Here is a 20,514-nt window from a genome sequence, read left to right on the forward strand (position 1 = left end):
TTTTAGCAGCTATGTTGAAACACTAATAAGTGTGCAGTGTTATTATTTCGGCGTAGTATTTAATAGGGTTGTTATTTTTCCTATTCGAAGGTCAAAGATTTTAAAGCTCCAAAGGTTCTCGAATTTCATCAGAGTTTCAATTTCAAAAACTTCGAAGATGATGAGCATTTATAAGTCTCTAAGTTTCAACATTTGAAACTTCGAAGGTGATGAGAATCGAGGTTTTGAAGCTTCGAAATTCGAATCTCTGTAGTAAATGGAGTTTCGAAGCTTTGAATTTTTTAATTTTGCTGCTAACAATAAGTTATATATTTGATACAATTATACAGACACCACTGCGTTTTGAAAAATACGCCACCACAGCTAAAAGATTGATTAAGTTATAACTTCATACGATTCGAAGACTTCGAAACGTCGTACACTTCGAAGTTCCCTTCGTTCCTTTGAATCCTTCGAATTTTCGAAGAGTCAAAGCTACGGAAAAGTGACAGCCCTGGTATTTATATTACGTAGCGTTCATGCTTTTTGATGAAATGATAACCATTTTCAAATTAATAGGATACATGATCATTTCAATTCCATAAAAATATCCGGCAGGACCCAAAGGAGCAGCCTACACTTTTTAATTGATGTCAATAATACATAAATACATATACGCAAATGAGTAATTCGTAATTGTATCACCGACGAGGTACTATTAAAGACTGCCAACCTTATGGGAGTTCGTGTCACCCGAATATTTTGGTGTTCTCTTACGCCCTCTAGGATATATTCTGACTAGAGTGAGAAACAGAAGGCTATCGACATGATCTCGTCGGTGCATGAAGGATTTTAACGATTTATTCATGTCAATTCTCGTTTATGTACAGAGAACAACTGATTATTTATAAAACATTGGAAACTGAAGACAGAAGATATTCAATTCTCACGCACATTCACACGCATTCACACATCTTCACACACAATACACTCAAAGATGTCGATTGGCCGATTGTGCCAACTCGCGTCTAGGTCGCGCTCTGATTGGTCTGTGTTTTTCGTCCTATATAAACAAAGCCGCGGATAACATTTTTGCAGAGGAAAATGTCGCTTCAAATGACCTCAGGAACCTCCCATTTCCGGGAAGTGAAGGAGTTTTGGGACACCCTGTATATGGTCAAAGGTCTAATTGTAAGACAAAAACTCTTTTTCTCATCGATTCTCTAATCTGATTCCGACTTTTTCAGAGAATCGATTCTCACATTTCGATTCTGAATCGACTAGAGAATCGATTCGTTGAGGTGAATCGAACATCCCTACTGTGCATGCATATGCATGTGTGAGTAACTAGCATGTGTATTGCGTATATATGTACTGATATGTATACTTATGTAGATATACGTAGCAGCGGCTGCAGCGCAGAGGCGCAGAGTAACAGTATACACTTTACTAAACAAGCATAATGAAATAAATGAGTGCTTTTATTCAGATATAACATAATGGGAAGTCCAGCGCTAATTATTTCCTAAGTATCTAGCATCATTAGCGGACATATGTATTAAGAGAAAATCCATGAAAATAATATTTTCTATGTGCACTGAAAAGCAGTTTATATTTTTATTGTGCAAAGAAACAACATGTCCGCTATCTTGTTTGGCGTCCGAATCAATTTTTTATTTATCACGTATCGCAGTGTAAATGTGAGATGATGCGATGAGACCTTCAATTTTTGTGACAATGTACTGCACCGCGATACATACCTTCAGATTTTGTATGTGAACAATGACGGAGCCGGAACTTTGCCGGCTCTGCGCCGAGACCAAAGAAAATTTTATTGGCATTTATGATGCTGAAGGACAAAAATTAGCTATAGACGCTAAAATAGCCAAGTGTTTGCAAATTCAGGTGAACATTCGTATTCTTTGAAAGTTTGTCTTTAACATGATCGAATTTGGTATTCTGAAAAATTCTGTTTGTCATTCTCATTTTCATTAATTAACAGACAGTAAATATTTTTCTACTTATTGGTTTGTTACGTGCATACAATTCACTTTTTTTTATAGGTATGTGTCATATTTAAGTGGATGTTTTTGCAGGTATTGATAAGCGATGGATTGCCGCTCACAGTTTGCATAGACTGTTGTATATTATTGAATCAGTGCAATGAGTTTTTTGAGAAAACCAACCAGGCACAAACGTCTCTCAGGCAATTACTTATAAATACTAAGTCTGAACCACAGTCATTAGAAACAAACATAGATTATATTCAAAAAGCTGACGCATTTCCAAAAGAGGAGGAAGAAACTAGAGACACTGTCGCGGAATGTCGTCAGCTGTCAAATAATTACATTCACGAGTCCAATGTTTCACACGACTATTTCATCGAGGAACCAAAAAGTATTAATCAAAAAAAGTACGAGGTTAAGGAATCGGAAAGCAATGCAAAAGAAAAAAAATGTAAAATACAAATGAAGAAAACATTGCCCAAACAGACAAAAAAAAAGCTAAAACGGAAAAGTCAGAATGAAAAATTGGACGATACACACCTATATATAAATTCTGATTTAGAAAAAGAACACAACAGTATGAATGTAAAAACTAATGTTAAGATTCCGGATAATTATATGACAGGTAATTTCTAATATCAATATACGGTGACTCCCGCTAATATTCGGACACACTTAAAAAGGCAATAACTTTTTCAATATTGGCCAATACGATTTGAACTTTTCTCGGAAGCTAGAGCACAATTAGTGTACTACAGGATGTGAAAGGAAATTTTTTCAAAAATTGCAACTGATCGGAATTGCAGAGAAAATTCTAAAGGTTGGATTTTGCAACTTGTTTATGTGGGCTTATGTGGAAAATTTAGAGAACACGTTTCGTAGACCTGTGTCAATTAAACATATTCGGAAAATTTCCTCAAAATCGGTCGATGTTGCAATGAGTTACAAAGTTCAAAGATGGTAAAATTTCAAATTTTTGGTCTCTGCAATAAATCTAAGGATTCTTACATCTTTGAATACCTGCCGTTTTTTCCTATATCATCCGATTTCGATGAAACTTTCGCAATGCATACAATTGACACAGATCTACAAAACGTATTTTTAAAATTTCTAAATGTAAAGTGAAATGCAACTTTTAGTATTTTCTCTACAATTCCGACCAATTGCAATTTTTGACAAAAATTCCTTTTCGCATCCTGTAGTAAACGAATTACTCCAGATTCTCAAAAATATTCAAATCGTATAGTCGAATAGATCGGAATTTCCGAGAATTTTCGGGTTTCCCAAGCACGTTTGGGTTCTCGAATAATTTTCTCGTGGATAATCCCGGAAATTTTAGCCATGCACCATAGATTTTTCAAAATCATGCAATAATCACCGGTCGGTAATGTGTTAAATTGTATGTAAATTTTACCATGCGTACTTACATTGATCGGAGTATGCTGTTACGTATATAGGTACAGATTCGGATTTGGAGATCATCGAATCGCATACATCGGAAGCATTAAAATTTGGACATAAAAGAGGAGACAGTATGGATAGGTACCCTTGGCTTTGCACAGACTGTAATGATAAATTGCCAAGCTTAGAAGGATTAGAGGTACATCACGAGACTGTTCACAATCAACAAGCGAAATACATGTGTGTTCTATGCTGTAAAGTTTACGATAAATATTACGGTTTCCTTACTCATGTCAAACGACATAAAAATAAAGCGAAATTCAGGTAAATATAATTTCTTTTAACCGAGACACACGTGACCACTTATTATTTTGTATAGCTTGTTAACATACAATACATTTTCATATATAATATATACGGTGCACATATATACGCATGTATGTATGTATATATGTATGTATATGTATATATACTTAGTTGCGAAGATTGTGGGAAATCATTTGTACATAAAAAAGTATTAGATTCTCACAAAGCAATTCATAGTGAAGAACGGCCTCATGTATGTCAAACTTGTGGAAAGGCATTTAGACAACAAAGTGCTTTGTACATCCATAGTCGATGCCATTTACCGGATACAATGAAGAATAGATTTCCATGCGATCAATGCGACAAAAGGTAATTTTTAAAGTTGAACACCATAATCTCCAATGTTCACGATTTCAGGTGTAAACGAATCTCTTACGTTTATGTTTCTCAAACATTAAAAGGTAAAAACAACTTTTCCAGATTCTCGACAAAACCAAACTTGGTTACGCATAAACGAATTCATTCGGGCGTTAGGAATTTCACGTGCGATCAATGCGGTAAAAGTTTTATCCAGAAAGGAAATTTGGAGGCACATTTTCTAACACATTCAGCAGACAAGCCTTACAGTTGCACCCAATGTTCAAAAGCGTACGCTTATTATTTTATAACAAAATCTAGATATAGCTTGTGCATTTATTTAATGTAAATATACATATATAATAACAGAGTCGAATACAATTTGTAGCTTTAAAACTCCGTTACAATTGAAGAAACATGAAACAGTTCATACCGGAGCTAAGCCGCATCAGTGTGCTGTGTGTGGAAGAACTTTTCGAGAAAAAGGTACATTAAGGGAGCATCATAGAATACATACTGGAGCAATGCCGTTTACATGCGAATTTTGTGGTAAATGTTTTCGCTTCAAAGGCATATTAACTGTGAGTTCATTGAATATTTTCGTTTATATTGTACAGGGTGTTCGTGGCTGTTACTAGCCATCGTTTATCTTTTCTGATACTGCTTTTTGCAAATAGTGTAATGGCGTATGGCGTATGTGATTTTGTTTCTGTTTGAACTACTTTTTTTTAGAGATGAAGGTGACCTTTAATTTTTAAAGTGGAATGCTATATGTATATTTTTTTTATATCGTATGAAAGCGTGCCTCACGACAAATTCATTCGTATATACAACGTCACAAATATGGAAAAGGAACACTCTTTAGCTTTTCCCTAATATGTATTTATTATTTGCAAGATAAACGATGGCTAGTAATAGCCGCGAGCACCGTGTGTATATATCATATGAGTTTTTCATATACCACTAATGATTACTTTAATGTTAGACTCATAGAAGACAACATACGGGTGAACGTCCATATAGTTGCCTTGAATGTCAACATCATTTCACAAATTGGCCAAACTATAATAAACATATGAAACGCAGGCATGGCATTAATACATCTCACACAAAACATTTGTCTCAATCTCAACCATCACAGCAACAATTACATCAACAGCAGCAACAATCAGAACAAACAGTCCAGTCGAATACATCTGAAGACCCTTTATCAGCTATATCCCATTCGGAATCGTCAACAGTCCAAGTAAAAAATGATTCTCTTATCAAATACTCTATTTCATGCAAGGTGTTCAATTCTCTTATCGGTAGAATATATTATTATTAAACTAGTTTCTTTAAATGGACATCGTACAGGGTGGTCCTTTCACTAGACCGCCCCACACCATCGCCGACTAGCGTTTTCAGTGGCGCTCACCACTATAACGGTCTGGGTTGGGTCGTTCGACGGGTTACGGCGCGGCGAACGGCCGCGCTAGTGGTGAGCGCCAGTGAAAACGTTGGTACGGTCTAGTGGGCAACAACCTTAAATCTACCACTGCCAGTTAAATAAACGGTCTTAAATTTTTAATTTTATAATTATTGAAACGATGACGTTGCTTACATAGAAAAATTGATTCTATAAATTCATCCAAATCCAAGCACGTACTGCAATGAGAATTGCACAAAATCTAAATAAATAAAGCCTTGTCATTTTTATTAAATGAAACATTTTAATCGCTTTCCTAAAACTATCAAATTTTATTGAATATTAATTTTAATTGAACACCTTGTATTGTATTTTATATCTCATATCCTTTATACTTCTTTTGTTTATTTTGACTGTTCATAGGTAATACAAGCTGTATCACATGCATCAGCATCTCAACCAATCGTTGTACAAACTATTCCAACTACGGCCATTCAAAATTTTCAATCCGACGTAACTGTTACCGCGCCGGATGCTGTATTTCGAGAAAGAAATGCAACATACTTTAATGCAGTGCCAGCTCCACTGCAAAATTTTTTACCTCCCAACTTACCGTATAATTTTTATAATATATCTAATGTTACATACCGCGAATGATTTCGTTCAACATAGAAAGGTTTACATTGTGTTATATAAACCAGTTATCAGTAAAAAAAAAAGTATAAAACAGACTATAATTACTTAAATGTACGAATATTTCGAATTGTATGCAATTCTGTTACACTGAAAATATGTATATGAACGTAACGAAACGAGATTAATTTACTCGTATAAATTATTTGAACCTTTTACTTTTTAACAGTCTAGAAATGATATGAACATAGTTGTTTAATGTTAACATTACGCGACGAAAATGGTTTTGTTGTAGATAATAAGTGTACAAATGGTTTAACTGTATCTTTTACTTCAATTACGATTATATACTTCAGAAATAAATAGAAAATAAAACTCATGATCAAAATAATCCTGCTAACTAATACGGTGGTATATAAAAAACTTTCAATCAAATACTGATACTGTTTTACTTGATTAGAAAAGGAGATAACACCATTTATAATCTAAAAAATAGGTTATTTTTAAAAATTCAAAGTGTTTCTTTTATAAATCAGATACGCTCTATCAAATGGTGATATTTTTAACTTCCGGTTTCGGCCGGAAATAGGTGATTGAGACCGGAAGTTACATTTTTTAAATGGAACATGGTATTTTTTATTACGGATTCGCATTCTATGCGAAAAAACAAGCAACTTTTGTCTGAAACATTTTTTCATGGATTGATGTATTTAAAAAATACCTCATTCCATTAAAAAAATTATCGATGACCTTGAAATCTTGTAAAAAAAATGTCCTCGAAAATTTTTTCCCTTGCACCGTTACATGTGGCCCTTCGAACAGTGTAACTTTGTCCGAAGAAGTTTTTTTGTACAACGAAAAGTAACGGAGATATTTAGGTGTTCTGTTTCTTCGGACTCACCCTGTATATACGGTACGGTGTGGTAATCAATCATTTTTAATATCAATTATGACATACAATTAAGTTTATACAGTTGTATAACATAATTTTATGCTATTTTATTACTAAATAAATTAAAGTACATTTATAACAGAACATATTCTTATTAAAGTTTACTAGACGCAAGCTCCTTGATGCGTGTAAGTATATCGTCAGACTTTAAGTTTTGTAGAGAAACACACTGCTCTTTTCCGTATTCTGAAATACGTAATGAACATATTAATATAAAAGATAATTCGCTACTTTGGAAGAAAACAGGCACAACTCGAAAACCATTGGAGAAAATCCCATTTAAAGATTTAACCAAAGTTCAACTGAATATCACTTATCTCCATAAAATCACATCAGTAATATCTTCTACTTTGTTTAAAGTACATACTTAGGGTTAACTTTTGTATAGTTTTTTTATTCTTTCTAACCGAAATATTAACCCTGAAGGTTTTAGACATGTGATACTTTTCTTTAAAAAAAACTTCAATTATAGCTAAGTGGCCGGATATGCGAATTACATTTGTGACACTCTTCCACATAAAAATATACCACTTTTTCATTTTGATTGCGACATAAATAAGCGAACAATCGCAATTTTTTTAGTTATGCCGGTTTTCTTCCAAAGTAGCGAATTATTGAATATGACTTGAATTTGTAAAGCTATAAAGTTTGACCGAAACAGATTTGTAATCTAAGTATAACATGGATGTAAAATATTTTTCAATATCATTTACCATATCGTGCGTATAGAAACGGTTCGGTTGCAGAACATTCTCTAATTAAAATTGGAAACTGTGGATTATTTCTTTTAAGAGGCACATACTGCTGTTGGATAAAATCTCTGAAAAAATAGGTTAGGATTTAAACATCATAATTATCGACAAATATTACATTTTCTAATGATTCTAATTTCATATTTAAAAACAATATCATTACCTAACACCTTGACTACTCGTAGATGTTTGACACAGAAGAATTCGTAACTCTTTTAAATGTGGACCAAGTTTAACGGCAGCCATTTTTTATTACTTATTACTAAACACACAGCACAGCAATACACAGGCGAGCGTACTGAAAAGACAGAATTGCAGAATGCTATTTATGAAATTATAATGTATATATTGGTATATATCTAATTTAAAGTTTTCAAAATTACTTGTACTCTAATAAACCGTAATATTTTGTACAATTTTCTAAGCATTATGTAAATAATTTGAATAATTTATTAAATTTAATTATTAATTGTGAATCATATTGTATTTCTTCTAAGATAGAATATTCAATTAAAATGTGAGTCTTATCGAAATTGCAGCTGGTTGGCACTGATTTCGAAAATGTGTCTAGTTTGGTCTAGTTTATGTGAAATTGGAGAAGCTCTGGTGGCCAGTGTTTTGGTCGAACCAAGTGTTTTAGTGGCTGTACTGATTTTCAGTACTCCAATGACTCCAACTGCGGGATTACCCAGACTATATACATAGCACACGTAGCCACAGATTCTCGTCTTTGGCAGTTTGTCGTAACTTTTACCAGTCTCTGCTTTCACTAAATAATCATGACTTTAAATCCGGATAATTTGCTAAATGAAGTTTTAAAACTTGACTGTGTTAAAAAATTAAAAGTTAGTGTTGAGAATTCAGTAAAATATGGAACTTTAGTTGGAGCAGCCACAGTAATGTCTGGGCTTCTTTTTGGACCTCGGGGACTTGTAATTGGTAATTATTTTTTACATAATAAAAAAATTTCAATTTAGCATTAATTAAACGGGGTAGACTCGTTTTTCAGGATTGCAAGAGTGCGGGAGCACCTTCTCATTACTCGATAATGCAAAGAGGGGATTTAAAAGATCAATCAATTTTTATTTAGACCGCAATTGCCCTCAAAAGTCCTATTTTTACGTTTACGAGGGGTAATTTGCATTATTCGGCAGCGTAATGTGCATATTATTCGGAAGCATGCAGCTGCGCACGTAGCTAATTTCATAAAGCTGCGACAGCTACATCCCTGACAACCAAAAATTTCAAAACGAGGGAAACAACGCTTTTGAATACTGAAAACCCCATCTTTGAATTATCGAGAAATGAGAACGCGCAACCTGCCACCCTTGCAATCTTGGAAAAATGAATCTAACCCCTTAAACAATCCGTAATACAAATTGTAAATTCCAAATGGTTTTTGTAGGTGGTGTATTAAGCAGTTGTGCAGCTAGTTATGCATCATCCGGAGAATTTAAGTCTGTTCCACATATAATTTTGTACGAAACCACTCCAGAAGAAAGGAAAGAATTAGCTGGAAAACTATGGAAATTAGTTACCACAAGAAATATAAAAACCCTTCAAAAATTCATATATTTAATACAAACTAACAAAGGATTTCTGGAGACCGTAGTACAAGTTCTAACAATGTTTTTGTCTAGTAAGATGGGATATGAGGTGCACGCGTAACATTGTATTATGTGTGTTGTATTATTAAGATTCTCTCATAAGAGAGAGATTGTAATCTAGAATTTAAAATAAAATTTCTCACAGTTTTTAATCTATTGTATTGTATGTAATCAACGACCTACTAATGATAACCTCGCCCGATGCTATTGCGTGGTGGAAAGTGCCCAGCCTCGTTATTTAATTGCCACACCTCGTACAACAATAACGCTTAACATAAACTTTTGCCATCGAATCCGAGTCTATTCAATTTTTACTCATCTGTAAAGATTACCTCAAGCCACTGCTCTCGTGTCTAATTGATATGTTCTTTCACAAAGACAAATTTCGATCCAAAGGATCGAACCGTAGCGCCGAAAACATTTAAAGATTTATAAATTTAAAAAATGTTTGAACTAAATCTGGTAGAAACAGTTTCTACGAAAAATGATTGTTAATATCTGAAAAGCGGTGATTAATTTTAGGGAATACACCGTGAATATTTTATTTGTGTATTTTTTGTACATTTTATTTATATATATACATATACTATTTACACATAATGTATGTTACTTGTACATTTATTCAATGCTTTTCCAACGGTACAAGTTAATTTAAATATACTCTATTTAGGATAATCTTAGTCCTGTTTTATACCCATCGCTCACACTGTTATTTTGTTGAATATTCCGTTTTGTCGATCGTAACGAATTAATAGAAATTAGTTTATTTATGTTATCGGCGCACAGATTCGATCCAAAATCAAGACAAAGCAATTTTGCAATTTAAAAAATCTTCAAGAGAATTTTGCGTCTGAAAAATACTGAATATTATACCGAGTGTTTCACAAGATCAACAATAACCAACAACATACTTTTTCACCGTACTTGCTATGTGTAAATTGTTTATAAGTGTATAAATTTGCAACTGAATTCCATGGAGGCACTAGCGGATGAGCTACACGCTACGCAAAAACAAAGGAACGACGTATATTGACAATCAGCTAATCAGACACGTTGATCGAAAAGTTCTTGAATCGATAAAAGAACTTCGTCTCCGCATATGAAGTATTAATGTATTGCAAAACTATTCTCAGTTTTCATTGCATTTTTATGCTATCTACATTACTTTAAAAGAAAACTTTTTGAAAAATATGCAGACCATAATAGACACTTTTATTTGCTTCATAGCAGGATCATTATGCTTGATTAGGAAGTAGATAAAGAAGCATTTACGTATCATTATGAGAAATTTTCAAAAATTGACAATATATCGTTTGTATATTCAAGAAATGATCAATTAAAGTAGTGTACACATAAGATAGAATTAACAAAAATAAATGCTTCTCTTGTCTAAGAAATTTTTGGAACCTATTACTCTTTGTATTAACTGTTATATGTGTTATATTGATCCTAGAATTATACATATTATAAAAATACAAGCAATTTTTGTTAATATCATCTTATGTTGAGCAAGCTTTTTTCACAATATCTTATTTCATTTATTTTATAGATACAGAAGTTTCTTTTTAATTTAACTTTTAAAATGAAATACATTTTGTATGATTTTGATCTTCCGAGTTTATTTTACAACACTTTGAAATATCTCTATCCATTTTGTTAAAAATGCAAACAGTTCACAATAAACAGCATATATGTTGAGAAAATATTCTGTTATATTAAAGTTTATATAGCATACTTCTATTATATTATATACATATTCTTAATATTTATTATTTTGTACTAATATGAGAATAACTAAATTGTTAATCATAGTTGCTTAAGTAGATACCATTCTATAATTTTGTATAAGTAGAAATATAAATTTAAGAAATGTACATTTTTAACAGTTTTAATTCTAAAAACAGAGTCTAGAATTTAATGTAATTTTATTGACATGTCAATAAAAGTAGATTTTATATTATACTCATATAAACATTAAATAAATAATAGGTCTAATATCTATTTTAAATTTTAAATAGAATTTATACAATCATTAGTTTTACAAGCCACGGATTCCAATTAATTTGAACAAATTTTAGTGCATAAATTAGATATTCTGTATGTTATTGATACATTTCACATTTCTTTTGTTATTCAAATCTTTTTACCTCCAGGTACTTATAAATTTACCCATTTAAATACACGTAATATTTTAAAAAAAAGGAATACAAAACCACGTATCTACAAAGTACATTTACAATTTTATAGGCATATAAATACTCATGTCTTACTAAACATAAGTATCAATAAGAAAAAAATTTATAAATAATTATACGTAAAATTAAAAATATTTATCACATCTCTCTCTCTCGTTGAAGATTAAATTATATAATTATTTTAAATATGTATAATATTTTACAATGGTTTATACTATTCTACAATTCCTTATAGAATCAAAAATTCGTTGTTAAATTTGAAATCATTCACGACAGTAGTGAAGCGTATAATTACTTATTTATATCTTCAACTAAAAATATTATTATTCAACAATAATATAAAATAAAAATTCATCCAAAAAGTCATACATTACAAAATTCTTCTATGTTGAATATATTAATATATCAAATTTAATATACCCAAGAGTTTTAATAAATATATTCATTAAAGTGGAGAATATATAAAGCATATACTATTGGTTCACTACAAATAAACTCTTGCCTCTCCTAATGATATATAATTTTGTAAGAAAAACTGAGACATGGACATACATATTTCTTCTAGAGATCACGAGTTTGAACGTGTATTGAAAATTCATGTGTACACGTGTAACGAATATATACGTGTTTGAGTTCGTGTGTAATGTTTAATACACAAACTTCAGCACGAACATTCGAACTACACGTGTACACGTGTATTTCAGTAACACGTGAAATCGAAATCTCTAATTCCTTATAATACTTAATCGATTGTAGTGTTATTTTAAAAATAATATCTCTATTAGAGCCCGTTCAGACACGACGGAAACCGCGCGGACCTTATTTACATTGGCGTAAATGGATGCGTTCACACGTGGCCGCGTGGCTGTCGCCTCTGAAAACAGCAGAAAATCAAATCCGCGCTGTTTCCGCGCGATTTTCATCTTCGTACTGAGCCAAAACTTTGCCCCTCTCCTGCATATCCGCGCGGTTACCGCTTCATCCTGAACGACTGTCAATTTTGAGGCGGTTCAAATAGCGCGGTCGAAAACGCGCGGATTCCGCCGTGTCTGAACGGGCCCTTATAGGCTTGTTTTGAAGAAAGGACGACAGTCTTAACAATTGTTCTATTTTTATAATTTTAGGCTCATTACGTATCGGTAACAGATCGTCGATTTATTGCAAACAATATAATCACAACAGAGGAATTTTTTCAATGATGAAATTTGAATTGTAAAAAATATTTTAGAAAAATAAGTTTTCATAAGTTTACAGAATTATATTGTACATTTTATTGCATTTGTAATAACAAAAACAGATAATTAAAGAATCTATCTGTAGTGAACAGGGAGACAAACAATCAAATCGTACTCCGCTATACTATGTCTTTCTCATCAATTTGCAATTTTTCATATCAAATACTCTTTATAGACTGCCGAAATCTTTTGTTTTTGATCCTAAATATTTTAGATAGATAGTTATAAGATGATGTAGTGTATGGCACAACATATATTGACATAGAGGTACTTTTTTGCGACACTACAAGCATACTTCTCTATGCAGGTATTAAAAAACGAAAAAAGTATAGTACACATATATATATGTACAAGTTGAGTAGAAAATAAAATGAATGATCGAGACACAGAAGAGTATTAAAATATAAAATTTATAATAGAAAATATAATAATTATGTTACAAATAAAAAATGGAATAAAGTATTTTACTTTTACACGGGAAATAAATTTATTTATACTTACACAAACTTAGTTTTCTAAACTTTTTAAAATGGCGTAATATGTATAGATAATTTACGAGTGATAAAAATATATTTATTATTCTATAATATAATTATAGATTAAAAACCATAACTTTTTATTTCAATAGTCGATAGATTATTCTGAAATTATAGAGATCGAGTTTTAGTATATTTGTTGCGTAACATTGTAAGTACAATACTAGTATACCTAACCTATATTGTACTAAGTACCTACATACCTTATATTAAACATGACATTTGACAATGTCATTTGAATTGTCACACATCAATTTGTATATCACTGTCTTCAGCTTCACTTTCAGTACTAATCATAGCATCTTCTCCTACTAACAAGGCGGCAGGTAGATTTTGTGGTACATTATCGATATCTAATCTTGGAGTTGAATAAACATTTAATACTTGAATTGTTGTTGGAGAAGTTGAAAGGCATTGTGGTACTGATCCTAACGGATCTGAATTTAATGTATCGCAGTCCAAAGGAGCTGACAATTGTAACTGTAAATTATGTAACTCAGGTATATGTGGCCGAATCTGCAATGATATAAGTAGTAAATCCTTTTATAGCTGTTTAAGCTCATGGATAAAGTAAAGTCGCGATCTAGCTCCCTGAGGATCTCCACGATCACTTTCTCTTCGTCTACCCCTTCCACTGGGGGGGGGGGGGGGGGCATTCCCGCGAGGGGCTAAGAAGCTCCTTCTTAGGTTGGGCCACCAGTGGCCTAGTCTAATAGCGGCCTAAGGAGTATTGTGGAGTATTGTGGGCAATAATTGAAGTATAGTCAAGCGTATGTATGTGTGCGGTATGGAAATGAGTGAGTGTGATAGTGGATTGTATAAAACCAAGTCCATTTCTGGGCTGCGAAGTCGAAATAAATAAATTATAGTTTCCTTGCACGATCTTCTATCCCCTCTCGAAACAGGCGATGGGAGGCTAGATCGCGACTTTACTGTACTAATTATATCGAAAATTTGATATGTTACCTTTAATCCGTCTGCTGTATGAGGATTTCTACAACCTCTGCATCTACACTCGACACAAGGCTTACTTTCAACATAACAGGGACACCGTTGACCACAACAAGTTAGTTTTCCAGGTATTGCTGTAGCATTGCCGCATCTACATCCTTTTCTCTTACTTCGAGCAGAACTCGACCTTGGTTTCTTAAAGCCAGACGACTGCTCAAAATGAAACCAGTTCTATTACTGTTAATTATTATAGAATGTTGACATAAAAATAAGAATTGTAGACTAATACAGATGTAAGTAATATCCGATAAATACATACTACATATATTGTATCGTATAATGAAATTGACATATAATCTCTCATCTGCATTAATCTTAGTATGGGACCTATTAATATATTGTATATATATGTAAAATTTATTTAGATCTAATGTTAGTAATGAAAATGTGTTAAGTATTATTTAGATTGTATACATTACTAAAGATTGTTAAGTGATTAATGAAGATGTGTATATAATTTAGCGTTCAAACAAAAGTTATAGTGCACTGTAAATATCCTGTAAGGCATAAGATTAATCGAATATCTATTGAAATTACTTTGCTGCCTTTTGAAGATTTTTTCTGAGAAGGGGTCCCATATTTAAGGTGGGAAGATGGAATACATTTTACCCCTCCTACAGAGCTGTGTTGACTTCCATCCATATCCTGCTGTCCTACTTCTGTATCTTCCGTAGCAGCTGCTTTCCGTTTTATTGTTATTTTGTTGCCAGACCCAGCATACATCACAGAGTATATCGAAGATCCATTTGACACAGTACGAATAGCGGGTGATTCTGTGCAATATATAAATGAGTTGCATACATTAACAAGTTTCGATTGTTTTTTGTTTCCTTTTCTTTTTTTTTTGTACAAATTATTCACACATTTATAAATAAATATATAATTCTCTAATAACAGTTGTCAAGTGAAATAAAGTAGATAAAGAAAGAAAAAAGAAATTTAATTTCTTTAATAAAGTGTTCAATGTATATTATCCACACAGAAAAAAATTAAATTAAATTAATCTAGAGAAATAAGAAAGTTGCGAAGAAGGCAAGATCATAAAATCATAGTTTGATTACCGAATAAAGCGATCGAAAAAGGTGGAGAAACTGAAACCTTATTTACAGCTGTACAAAACATTTTCATTAATATAATTAGTTTCTGATCAAAAGTTTTGATATATTTGAAGAATACTATACATGTATTTCGTCCGTTTGATTGCTCCTTAGCTGATACTTAAGATCTGTTTCTCTCTCTCATATTATTTAATTCAAAACGTCAACTATTCCCCGAACATTTATTTTTCACACATATTTCAATTTCAGAGACTTCTAACTTGCTTCTATTGATCATGTGTGGTAGGAGAGATTGTTTCTAGTTATGCGAAACTAAAGTCTATAAATATTTTTGAGAAAATTAGAAAATTTAGATTAATATTTTTTTACAAAATATCCGTTTTCATTCGACGTCAGTTATAAAATGAAAAAGTATTTATATATTTTGACGTTCTTCTTATCCTTCTTAGTAAATGTTATATATACAAAGTTTTAACAGCTTTTGAAATAATAAAGAAATTCTTCTATAATCATTTTCTTTTTTTGATTTAATAGCTATGCATTTCTTTCTGTATGTATGTATTCTAACATTCAGCAATATACTTTGTGGCAGGCCTGGGCGACGCTGGCTTGCGGAACAGATGAGAAGTGGCTGCTACTCTCCCTCCCGCAGAGGAGTAGCAGCAACATCTGTTCCGCGAGCCAGCATTGCCCAGGCCTGCTTTATGGTATCGATCCGTAGAAATCAAGAAAGTGGTCCAAAAAGTCGATATGTACTACTGGTAAATAAAAAGTTTTTATTTGAAAAAAGTAAAAAAAAAAACAAGTAAATAATAACGTATAGAATATTTGAATGTCATTCATTACATTTTTAGGTACTAAATATTAGGTTGGAAAGAAAGTTCTTGCGTTTTTTAACTATTAAATTCAAATGCGCACATATCTCAGCTCAAATGAAACTTTATTAATAAAAATAAAGATCATTGCAATCGATGCACTTTCGCCAACGAGAAACAAGTTTTATGTTATTCCGGTTGAATAATCCCGGAGAGATGCTGAAACAGCATTCTACGAGTTTGTCGCCTCCAGGACTCCAGAATTTTATTCAACCGTAATAACAAAACTTGTTTCTCGTTGGCGAAAATACATTGATTGCAATTGTCTTTATTTTGATTAATAAAGTTTTGTTTGAGCTTTATTTAATTCCTTTATTATTGTGTCTATGTTTTTGAATATTATAAATGTTCGTATTAGCTTCTTCTTTATACAATATTACATTTTATATATGGATAAAATTATAATATAAATAATGAGAATTCATTGATTTATTTATAAAGAAGCAATATACTATACCAGATATACTTTGCGATATTGTTTCAGAACTTTGTATCGTGTTTCCTTGGGTCTGGGTCGAAGTTGTACTTGTGTAAACACATGGTAAAATACTATACGCAGACTTTGACAAACCAGCAGTACTTTTAAATTCGTCTTTGAAGCCAGAACCTTCTTGTATAAGTTCCATAAGACTGGTAACACCAATAGTTGATGGATTATTGCCTGTTTTATTGGAAGACACTGAAAGTATTAAACTTCGATAAATGTTTGTGTTTGTCAAGTATTCACACAGTTTTTTATAACACTGTAACAATATTCGTAATTGGACATTTTCGACATATTTGTCATAGTCCTTGCACCAACCACACGAAGGTTTAAGTTTTTTACGTCCACCTCTACACCCACGACACACATGATGTTGACAATTAGTTTCAGTCGGCGTATGAGGTTCAATTAATAAATTTGAACACACAGTACAACTAAGGCTTTGTCGCAAATAAGGAACTAGCCTATATAGATCCGTCCATGAATTTGGATCATCAGCGTCTGCTTGTAAAACTAACCGACACGTCGATACGTACAGACTCGTGGCGTTCATTTTTTTTCTAAATTTTCCACGAGCAATACGTATTATTACACCGGGAACGTAACTAAACAAAGCAACACGACATTGTCAATACACACAAACAAAACATCAGCCATATTTAATTTTCTATCGTTTACATCTTAGACCATATATACTTATAGACCCGGCATAGGTATAGTATGTGTATAGGACACTGATATAATACTATATGAATACGAGCAGCCGTACAGCGATTGAAATTTGGATGCCACCGCCCCCATCGGAGATGCTTATGTATTAAATAGCGCGAAGCTTGAAAAATATGGTTCACAAGAGCGCCCAGCCGTCGAGATAAATTCTTTATATCTCGTCACAGCCTCCTCTACTAGAGTAGGCTGTGATCTCGTCGGTGCTATCATCCAATAATTCGCGCTGTGCATTACACGGCAGTAACAGTATATTAGCAACCATGCGACGAATATTCTCGGATGTGATTTGGCAACTAAACTAAACTCAAATCGTAGAGTCGTAGAGGCACCGACGAGATATAGACTGATATAGACCTGGCAGTCACTGGCAGTCTGCTGGCAGTCTCTCGTCGGTGGCACAGGGGCTGACAGTTGGCAGTCTTTATCTCGTCGGTGCCAAAACTTCTGATTTTTTGAACAGACGGTATTTCAGAACATGAGACACGAAGTCCCATAAGATGATAGGTCTATTCTATAGTATATCTTGTAGGTGGTATATGTGTAGCAAATTACTGGTACAAAATATATAAATATTATCATAATAATAATCGTATAAGAAAAATGATAAAAATTTCAATAATTTATACCTTCCCAATGTTATAATTTCACATGAAACTAACGAATAAATTTTAATCTGCATTATTATATTTCAAGTTCTACATATACTAGTACAATTTAAACAGTTCTATCATATTTCGATTATCTTTCGTAAAGAAAATATATTGCCAAATACAGCCTATGGAAGAGATGGTTCTATTTTGGTCGTATCAAAAATATTAATCTTTTTATTCTTACGAATAATTTATTATATCATTTTAGAATTTATAACAAAACGTGTATCTTACTTTGTGAGTATAGTATAAGTATATATATATATGTGTATAATAAATGCAATTTTTGTCTACTTGTTCGAATTCCTATGAAAAGTAAATAATAATAAATAAGAACAATATAAATGATACACAGGAAGTCACAGTAATTTATTCTTTTCAAATTGAATGTAATAACTTAAGATAATTAAGATTTTATTTTATATGGTACTATAATACAAGCTTCACTAGTTTATTAGTATGTTATATCATGTTCTGTAACAGCATAACAATTTTTGTGAATAAAACTTGCTAAGAACTCGTTTTTGCTGCATCTTTGGAAACTTTGCTACAGTCTCTAGATGATTGTTGCCTTATTGTTGTATTCAAATCTTCTTGACAATTAGAATATGCCATACCTAATCCAAATCCTGCTCCAGTTAAAATAGGCCATTTTCTACCTACAAAAAATCAAAAAATGTGATTAAGCCTGCATTCAAAATTAAGCCTTCATTCAAAAATAGCTTTTTCAGTATAAAAAAAAAATAGTTCTTAAATTTATATTACATTCAATATTGAGGAACATATACGAGTTCATGATACCTAACCTATTTCCCCACACTTGATGATGCAATTTTTAAAAATACGATAGCATGATTTCGATAACTACCTATGTGAAAATGTAGAATAATATTTGATATCTTCGAATATACGAATTAGATTAGATTTTTCTGTCACGAATCGTACTATCTTAACCTTCAAAATTGAGTTTCTAATATCGATGTCAGGTGACGTAGATTAAGAATATTATTACATATTCTACAATGTTCTCTTGTAGTGAAAAAGTAGCATTAGTTTAATTTGTAATCGAGTAAATATTAAAGTAATTGTGCCTTACGTTTGAAGAAGAACAGGGAAAACACACCACCAAGTAAAGTTCCTCCTCCTAAAAAAAGGTTACAATTTTAGCAGCGAATAAAACTTAATACTTCCTCAATGCTTAACAGGACTTATAAACGTAAGACAACATTTACCCAATTTAAAAAGTGCATCTGTGAAACATCGATCCCATTTTCTTCCAATTTCGTCTTCAGTCCAAGTAGTAGTACCAGCCATTTTTCTGTATGTATTAAAGTAGATCTATAATATTGGATGTTATGTCATACGTAAGTTTCTGGTCATCCCGGGAAAGGTTATCGAAGCATGTAAAAGCAATATTGAAATAATTTGTTGTTACTTTGGTTTTTCAGTAGTATAGATGTATGTATATGCAATGTGTGATACAGAGGAGACCAATACAATTAAATAGTTCCCATTTCATCAATCGGTAGATGCGGGGTCTCGTATATACACACTGATATACAGTACGCTATTGTTACATGTTTGAATGGAAAAGGGTGATATTGACCGCGTTATTTATTTAATATCGGCTAAATAGAACAATTGTTTCGCCCTGCAGCTTTATTAATTTCATTAAAATCCGCTCGCTCTACTTTTATAGTTTGGTTCTATAGTCGCGCCAATTTGAACGTGAAATCCAGTGAAATCACCGTATCACCGATTATACCTATAGTAATTTGTTATATAAAAGTTGGTTCAAGTTGTCGCATAAAATCACTAACGGGGAGCGGCGAAATGCATGAATACAGCTGAATACATCCGATTTTCGCAAATCGTTTGTATCAGTTTGTATGCAAACCGTGGCAAACCCTTTGTATATATCTGTATATATATACACGCATAATGTATAATATCCCAGACAGCACAGTCTGACCGAGCCTACCGCCGGACCCAGCTAGCAGAGCCCCTGACCTACAGGTTACGGGCAAACACAACGCTTGGAGCTGCATCGAGACTGGTCAAGACCCAGACAGGCCGATTTAGCCGGGCCCCTGTGCACAAAATGGCGCGAATATCACCTGCCGGGGGCTCGAGCCCAGGGCCTGCCGGTCGGGCTGGGATTCAGCCTGTTTTTGAGAGGGCAGCACGGTATCACACTAATGTGGCCAATCAGCAGTGCTGCCAGATGAGGGGAATCACGCCGATATGAGGTACCCCCTCTCTGATGACCAGAGTAATATGGGCAATCAGTGCTTCGATTGAGCCCAACTTTTCTCGCGCATGCACGACACAGGGCGGGTC

At 32.9% G+C, this 20,514-nt stretch overlaps 5 protein-coding genes across 11 annotated transcripts; 2 read left to right on the top strand and 3 right to left on the bottom strand.

Annotated features, from left to right (window-relative positions):
• Positions 1-1,369: 1,369 nt before the first annotated feature.
• On the top strand, positions 1,370-6,481 carry LOC143207526 (uncharacterized). Of its 3 annotated transcripts, none has more exons than XM_076421119.1 (8): positions 1,370-1,884; positions 2,076-2,610; positions 3,443-3,710; positions 3,864-4,061; positions 4,173-4,340; positions 4,438-4,630; positions 5,035-5,295; positions 5,881-6,481. In XM_076421119.1, exons 1-8 carry the CDS (start codon positions 1,762-1,764, stop codon positions 6,112-6,114), a joined length of 1,980 nt encoding a protein of 659 aa, XP_076277234.1. In that variant the 5' UTR covers positions 1,370-1,761; the 3' UTR covers positions 6,115-6,481. The 3 variants fall into 3 exon arrangements, with proteins under 3 accessions (XP_076277234.1, XP_076277235.1, XP_076277236.1); XM_076421120.1 differs by having other exon boundaries at positions 3,930-4,061; XM_076421121.1 differs by having other exon boundaries at positions 4,002-4,061.
• A 530-nt stretch (positions 6,482-7,011) lies between these two features.
• On the bottom strand, positions 7,012-9,835 carry Nd-b8 (NADH dehydrogenase (ubiquinone) B8 subunit). The gene is made up of 4 exons (XM_076421185.1): positions 9,734-9,835; positions 7,958-8,092; positions 7,756-7,862; positions 7,012-7,228 (listed from the first exon to the last, which is right to left on the bottom strand). Exons 2-4 carry the CDS (start codon positions 8,038-8,040, stop codon positions 7,137-7,139), a joined length of 282 nt encoding a protein of 93 aa, XP_076277300.1. The 5' UTR covers positions 8,041-8,092; positions 9,734-9,835; the 3' UTR covers positions 7,012-7,136.
• LOC143207553 (protein C19orf12 homolog) lies at positions 7,179-9,555 on the top strand. The gene is made up of 2 exons (XM_076421188.1): positions 7,179-8,733; positions 9,200-9,555. The coding sequence occupies exons 1-2, from the start codon at positions 8,574-8,576 to the stop codon at positions 9,460-9,462; spliced, it is 423 nt and encodes a 140-aa protein (XP_076277303.1). The 5' UTR covers positions 7,179-8,573; the 3' UTR covers positions 9,463-9,555.
• Positions 9,836-10,000: 165 nt separating the features above from the next.
• Positions 10,001-17,534, bottom strand: Msl-2 (male-specific lethal 2). 4 transcript variants are annotated; one of them, XR_013008682.1, is made up of 6 exons: positions 16,769-17,534; positions 14,916-15,151; positions 14,334-14,528; positions 13,752-13,883; positions 13,571-13,675; positions 10,001-13,472 (listed from the first exon to the last, which is right to left on the bottom strand). XR_013008682.1 is itself a non-coding variant. In XM_076421157.1 (5 exons), exons 1-4 carry the CDS (start codon positions 17,346-17,348, stop codon positions 13,611-13,613), a joined length of 1,212 nt encoding a protein of 403 aa, XP_076277272.1. In that variant the 5' UTR covers positions 17,349-17,534; the 3' UTR covers positions 10,001-13,472; positions 13,571-13,610. The 4 variants fall into 4 exon arrangements, 2 of the variants coding, with proteins under 2 accessions (XP_076277272.1, XP_076277271.1); XR_013008683.1 differs by having other exon boundaries at positions 13,571-13,678; XM_076421157.1 differs by having other exon boundaries at positions 13,571-13,883; positions 14,988-15,151.
• Positions 17,535-18,519: 985 nt separating this feature from the next.
• On the bottom strand, positions 18,520-19,762 carry LOC143207552 (MICOS complex subunit Mic10). Of its 2 annotated transcripts, none has more exons than XM_076421186.1 (4): positions 19,610-19,762; positions 19,407-19,512; positions 19,271-19,318; positions 18,520-18,833 (listed from the first exon to the last, which is right to left on the bottom strand). In XM_076421186.1, the coding sequence occupies exons 2-4, from the start codon at positions 19,486-19,488 to the stop codon at positions 18,685-18,687; spliced, it is 279 nt and encodes a 92-aa protein (XP_076277301.1). In that variant the 5' UTR covers positions 19,489-19,512; positions 19,610-19,762; the 3' UTR covers positions 18,520-18,684. The 2 variants fall into 2 exon arrangements, with proteins under 2 accessions (XP_076277301.1, XP_076277302.1); XM_076421187.1 differs by having other exon boundaries at positions 19,407-19,492; positions 19,610-19,703.
• Positions 19,763-20,514: the final 752 nt, after the last annotated feature.

Source organism: Lasioglossum baleicum, chromosome 3 (assembly GCF_051020765.1).
Source record: "Lasioglossum baleicum chromosome 3, iyLasBale1, whole genome shotgun sequence".
NCBI lineage: Eukaryota > Metazoa > Arthropoda > Insecta > Hymenoptera > Halictidae > Lasioglossum > Lasioglossum baleicum.

Excerpts from the sequence above, each read along its gene's own strand:
- LOC143207526 (XM_076421119.1), top strand. The coding sequence starts at position 1,762 with ATGACGGAGCCGGAACTTTGCCGGCTCTGCGCCGAGACCAAAGAAAAT. Across the intron at positions 4,631-5,034 it reads GCTTCAAAGGCATATTAACT|ACTCATAGAAGACAACATAC; the intron begins GTGAGTTCATTG and ends CTTTAATGTTAG. Across the intron at positions 5,296-5,880 it reads CGGAATCGTCAACAGTCCAA|GTAATACAAGCTGTATCACA; the intron begins GTAAAAAATGAT and ends GACTGTTCATAG.
- Nd-b8 (XM_076421185.1), bottom strand. The coding sequence starts at position 8,040 with ATGGCTGCCGTTAAACTTGGTCCACATTTAAAAGAGTTACGAATTCTT. Across the intron at positions 7,863-7,957 it reads ACGAGTAGTCAAGGTGTTAG|AGATTTTATCCAACAGCAGT; the intron begins GTAATGATATTG and ends CTATTTTTTCAG. Across the intron at positions 7,229-7,755 it reads GTTTCTATACGCACGATATG|AATACGGAAAAGAGCAGTGT; the intron begins GTAAATGATATT and ends TACGTATTTCAG.
- LOC143207553 (XM_076421188.1), top strand. The coding sequence starts at position 8,574 with ATGACTTTAAATCCGGATAATTTGCTAAATGAAGTTTTAAAACTTGAC. Across the intron at positions 8,734-9,199 it reads ACCTCGGGGACTTGTAATTG|GTGGTGTATTAAGCAGTTGT; the intron begins GTAATTATTTTT and ends TGGTTTTTGTAG.
- Msl-2 (XM_076421156.1), bottom strand. The coding sequence starts at position 17,348 with ATGAACGCCACGAGTCTGTACGTATCGACGTGTCGGTTAGTTTTACAA. Across the intron at positions 15,152-16,768 it reads AATATCGCAAAGTATATCTG|AATCACCCGCTATTCGTACT; the intron begins GTATAGTATATT and ends TATATTGCACAG. Across the intron at positions 14,529-14,915 it reads AATCTTCAAAAGGCAGCAAA|TCGTCTGGCTTTAAGAAACC; the intron begins GTAATTTCAATA and ends CATTTTGAGCAG.
- LOC143207552 (XM_076421186.1), bottom strand. The coding sequence starts at position 19,488 with ATGGCTGGTACTACTACTTGGACTGAAGACGAAATTGGAAGAAAATGG. Across the intron at positions 19,319-19,406 it reads AGATGCACTTTTTAAATTGG|GAGGAGGAACTTTACTTGGT; the intron begins GTAAATGTTGTC and ends ACCTTTTTTTAG. Across the intron at positions 18,834-19,270 it reads TTCCCTGTTCTTCTTCAAAC|GTAGAAAATGGCCTATTTTA; the intron begins GTAAGGCACAAT and ends GATTTTTTGTAG.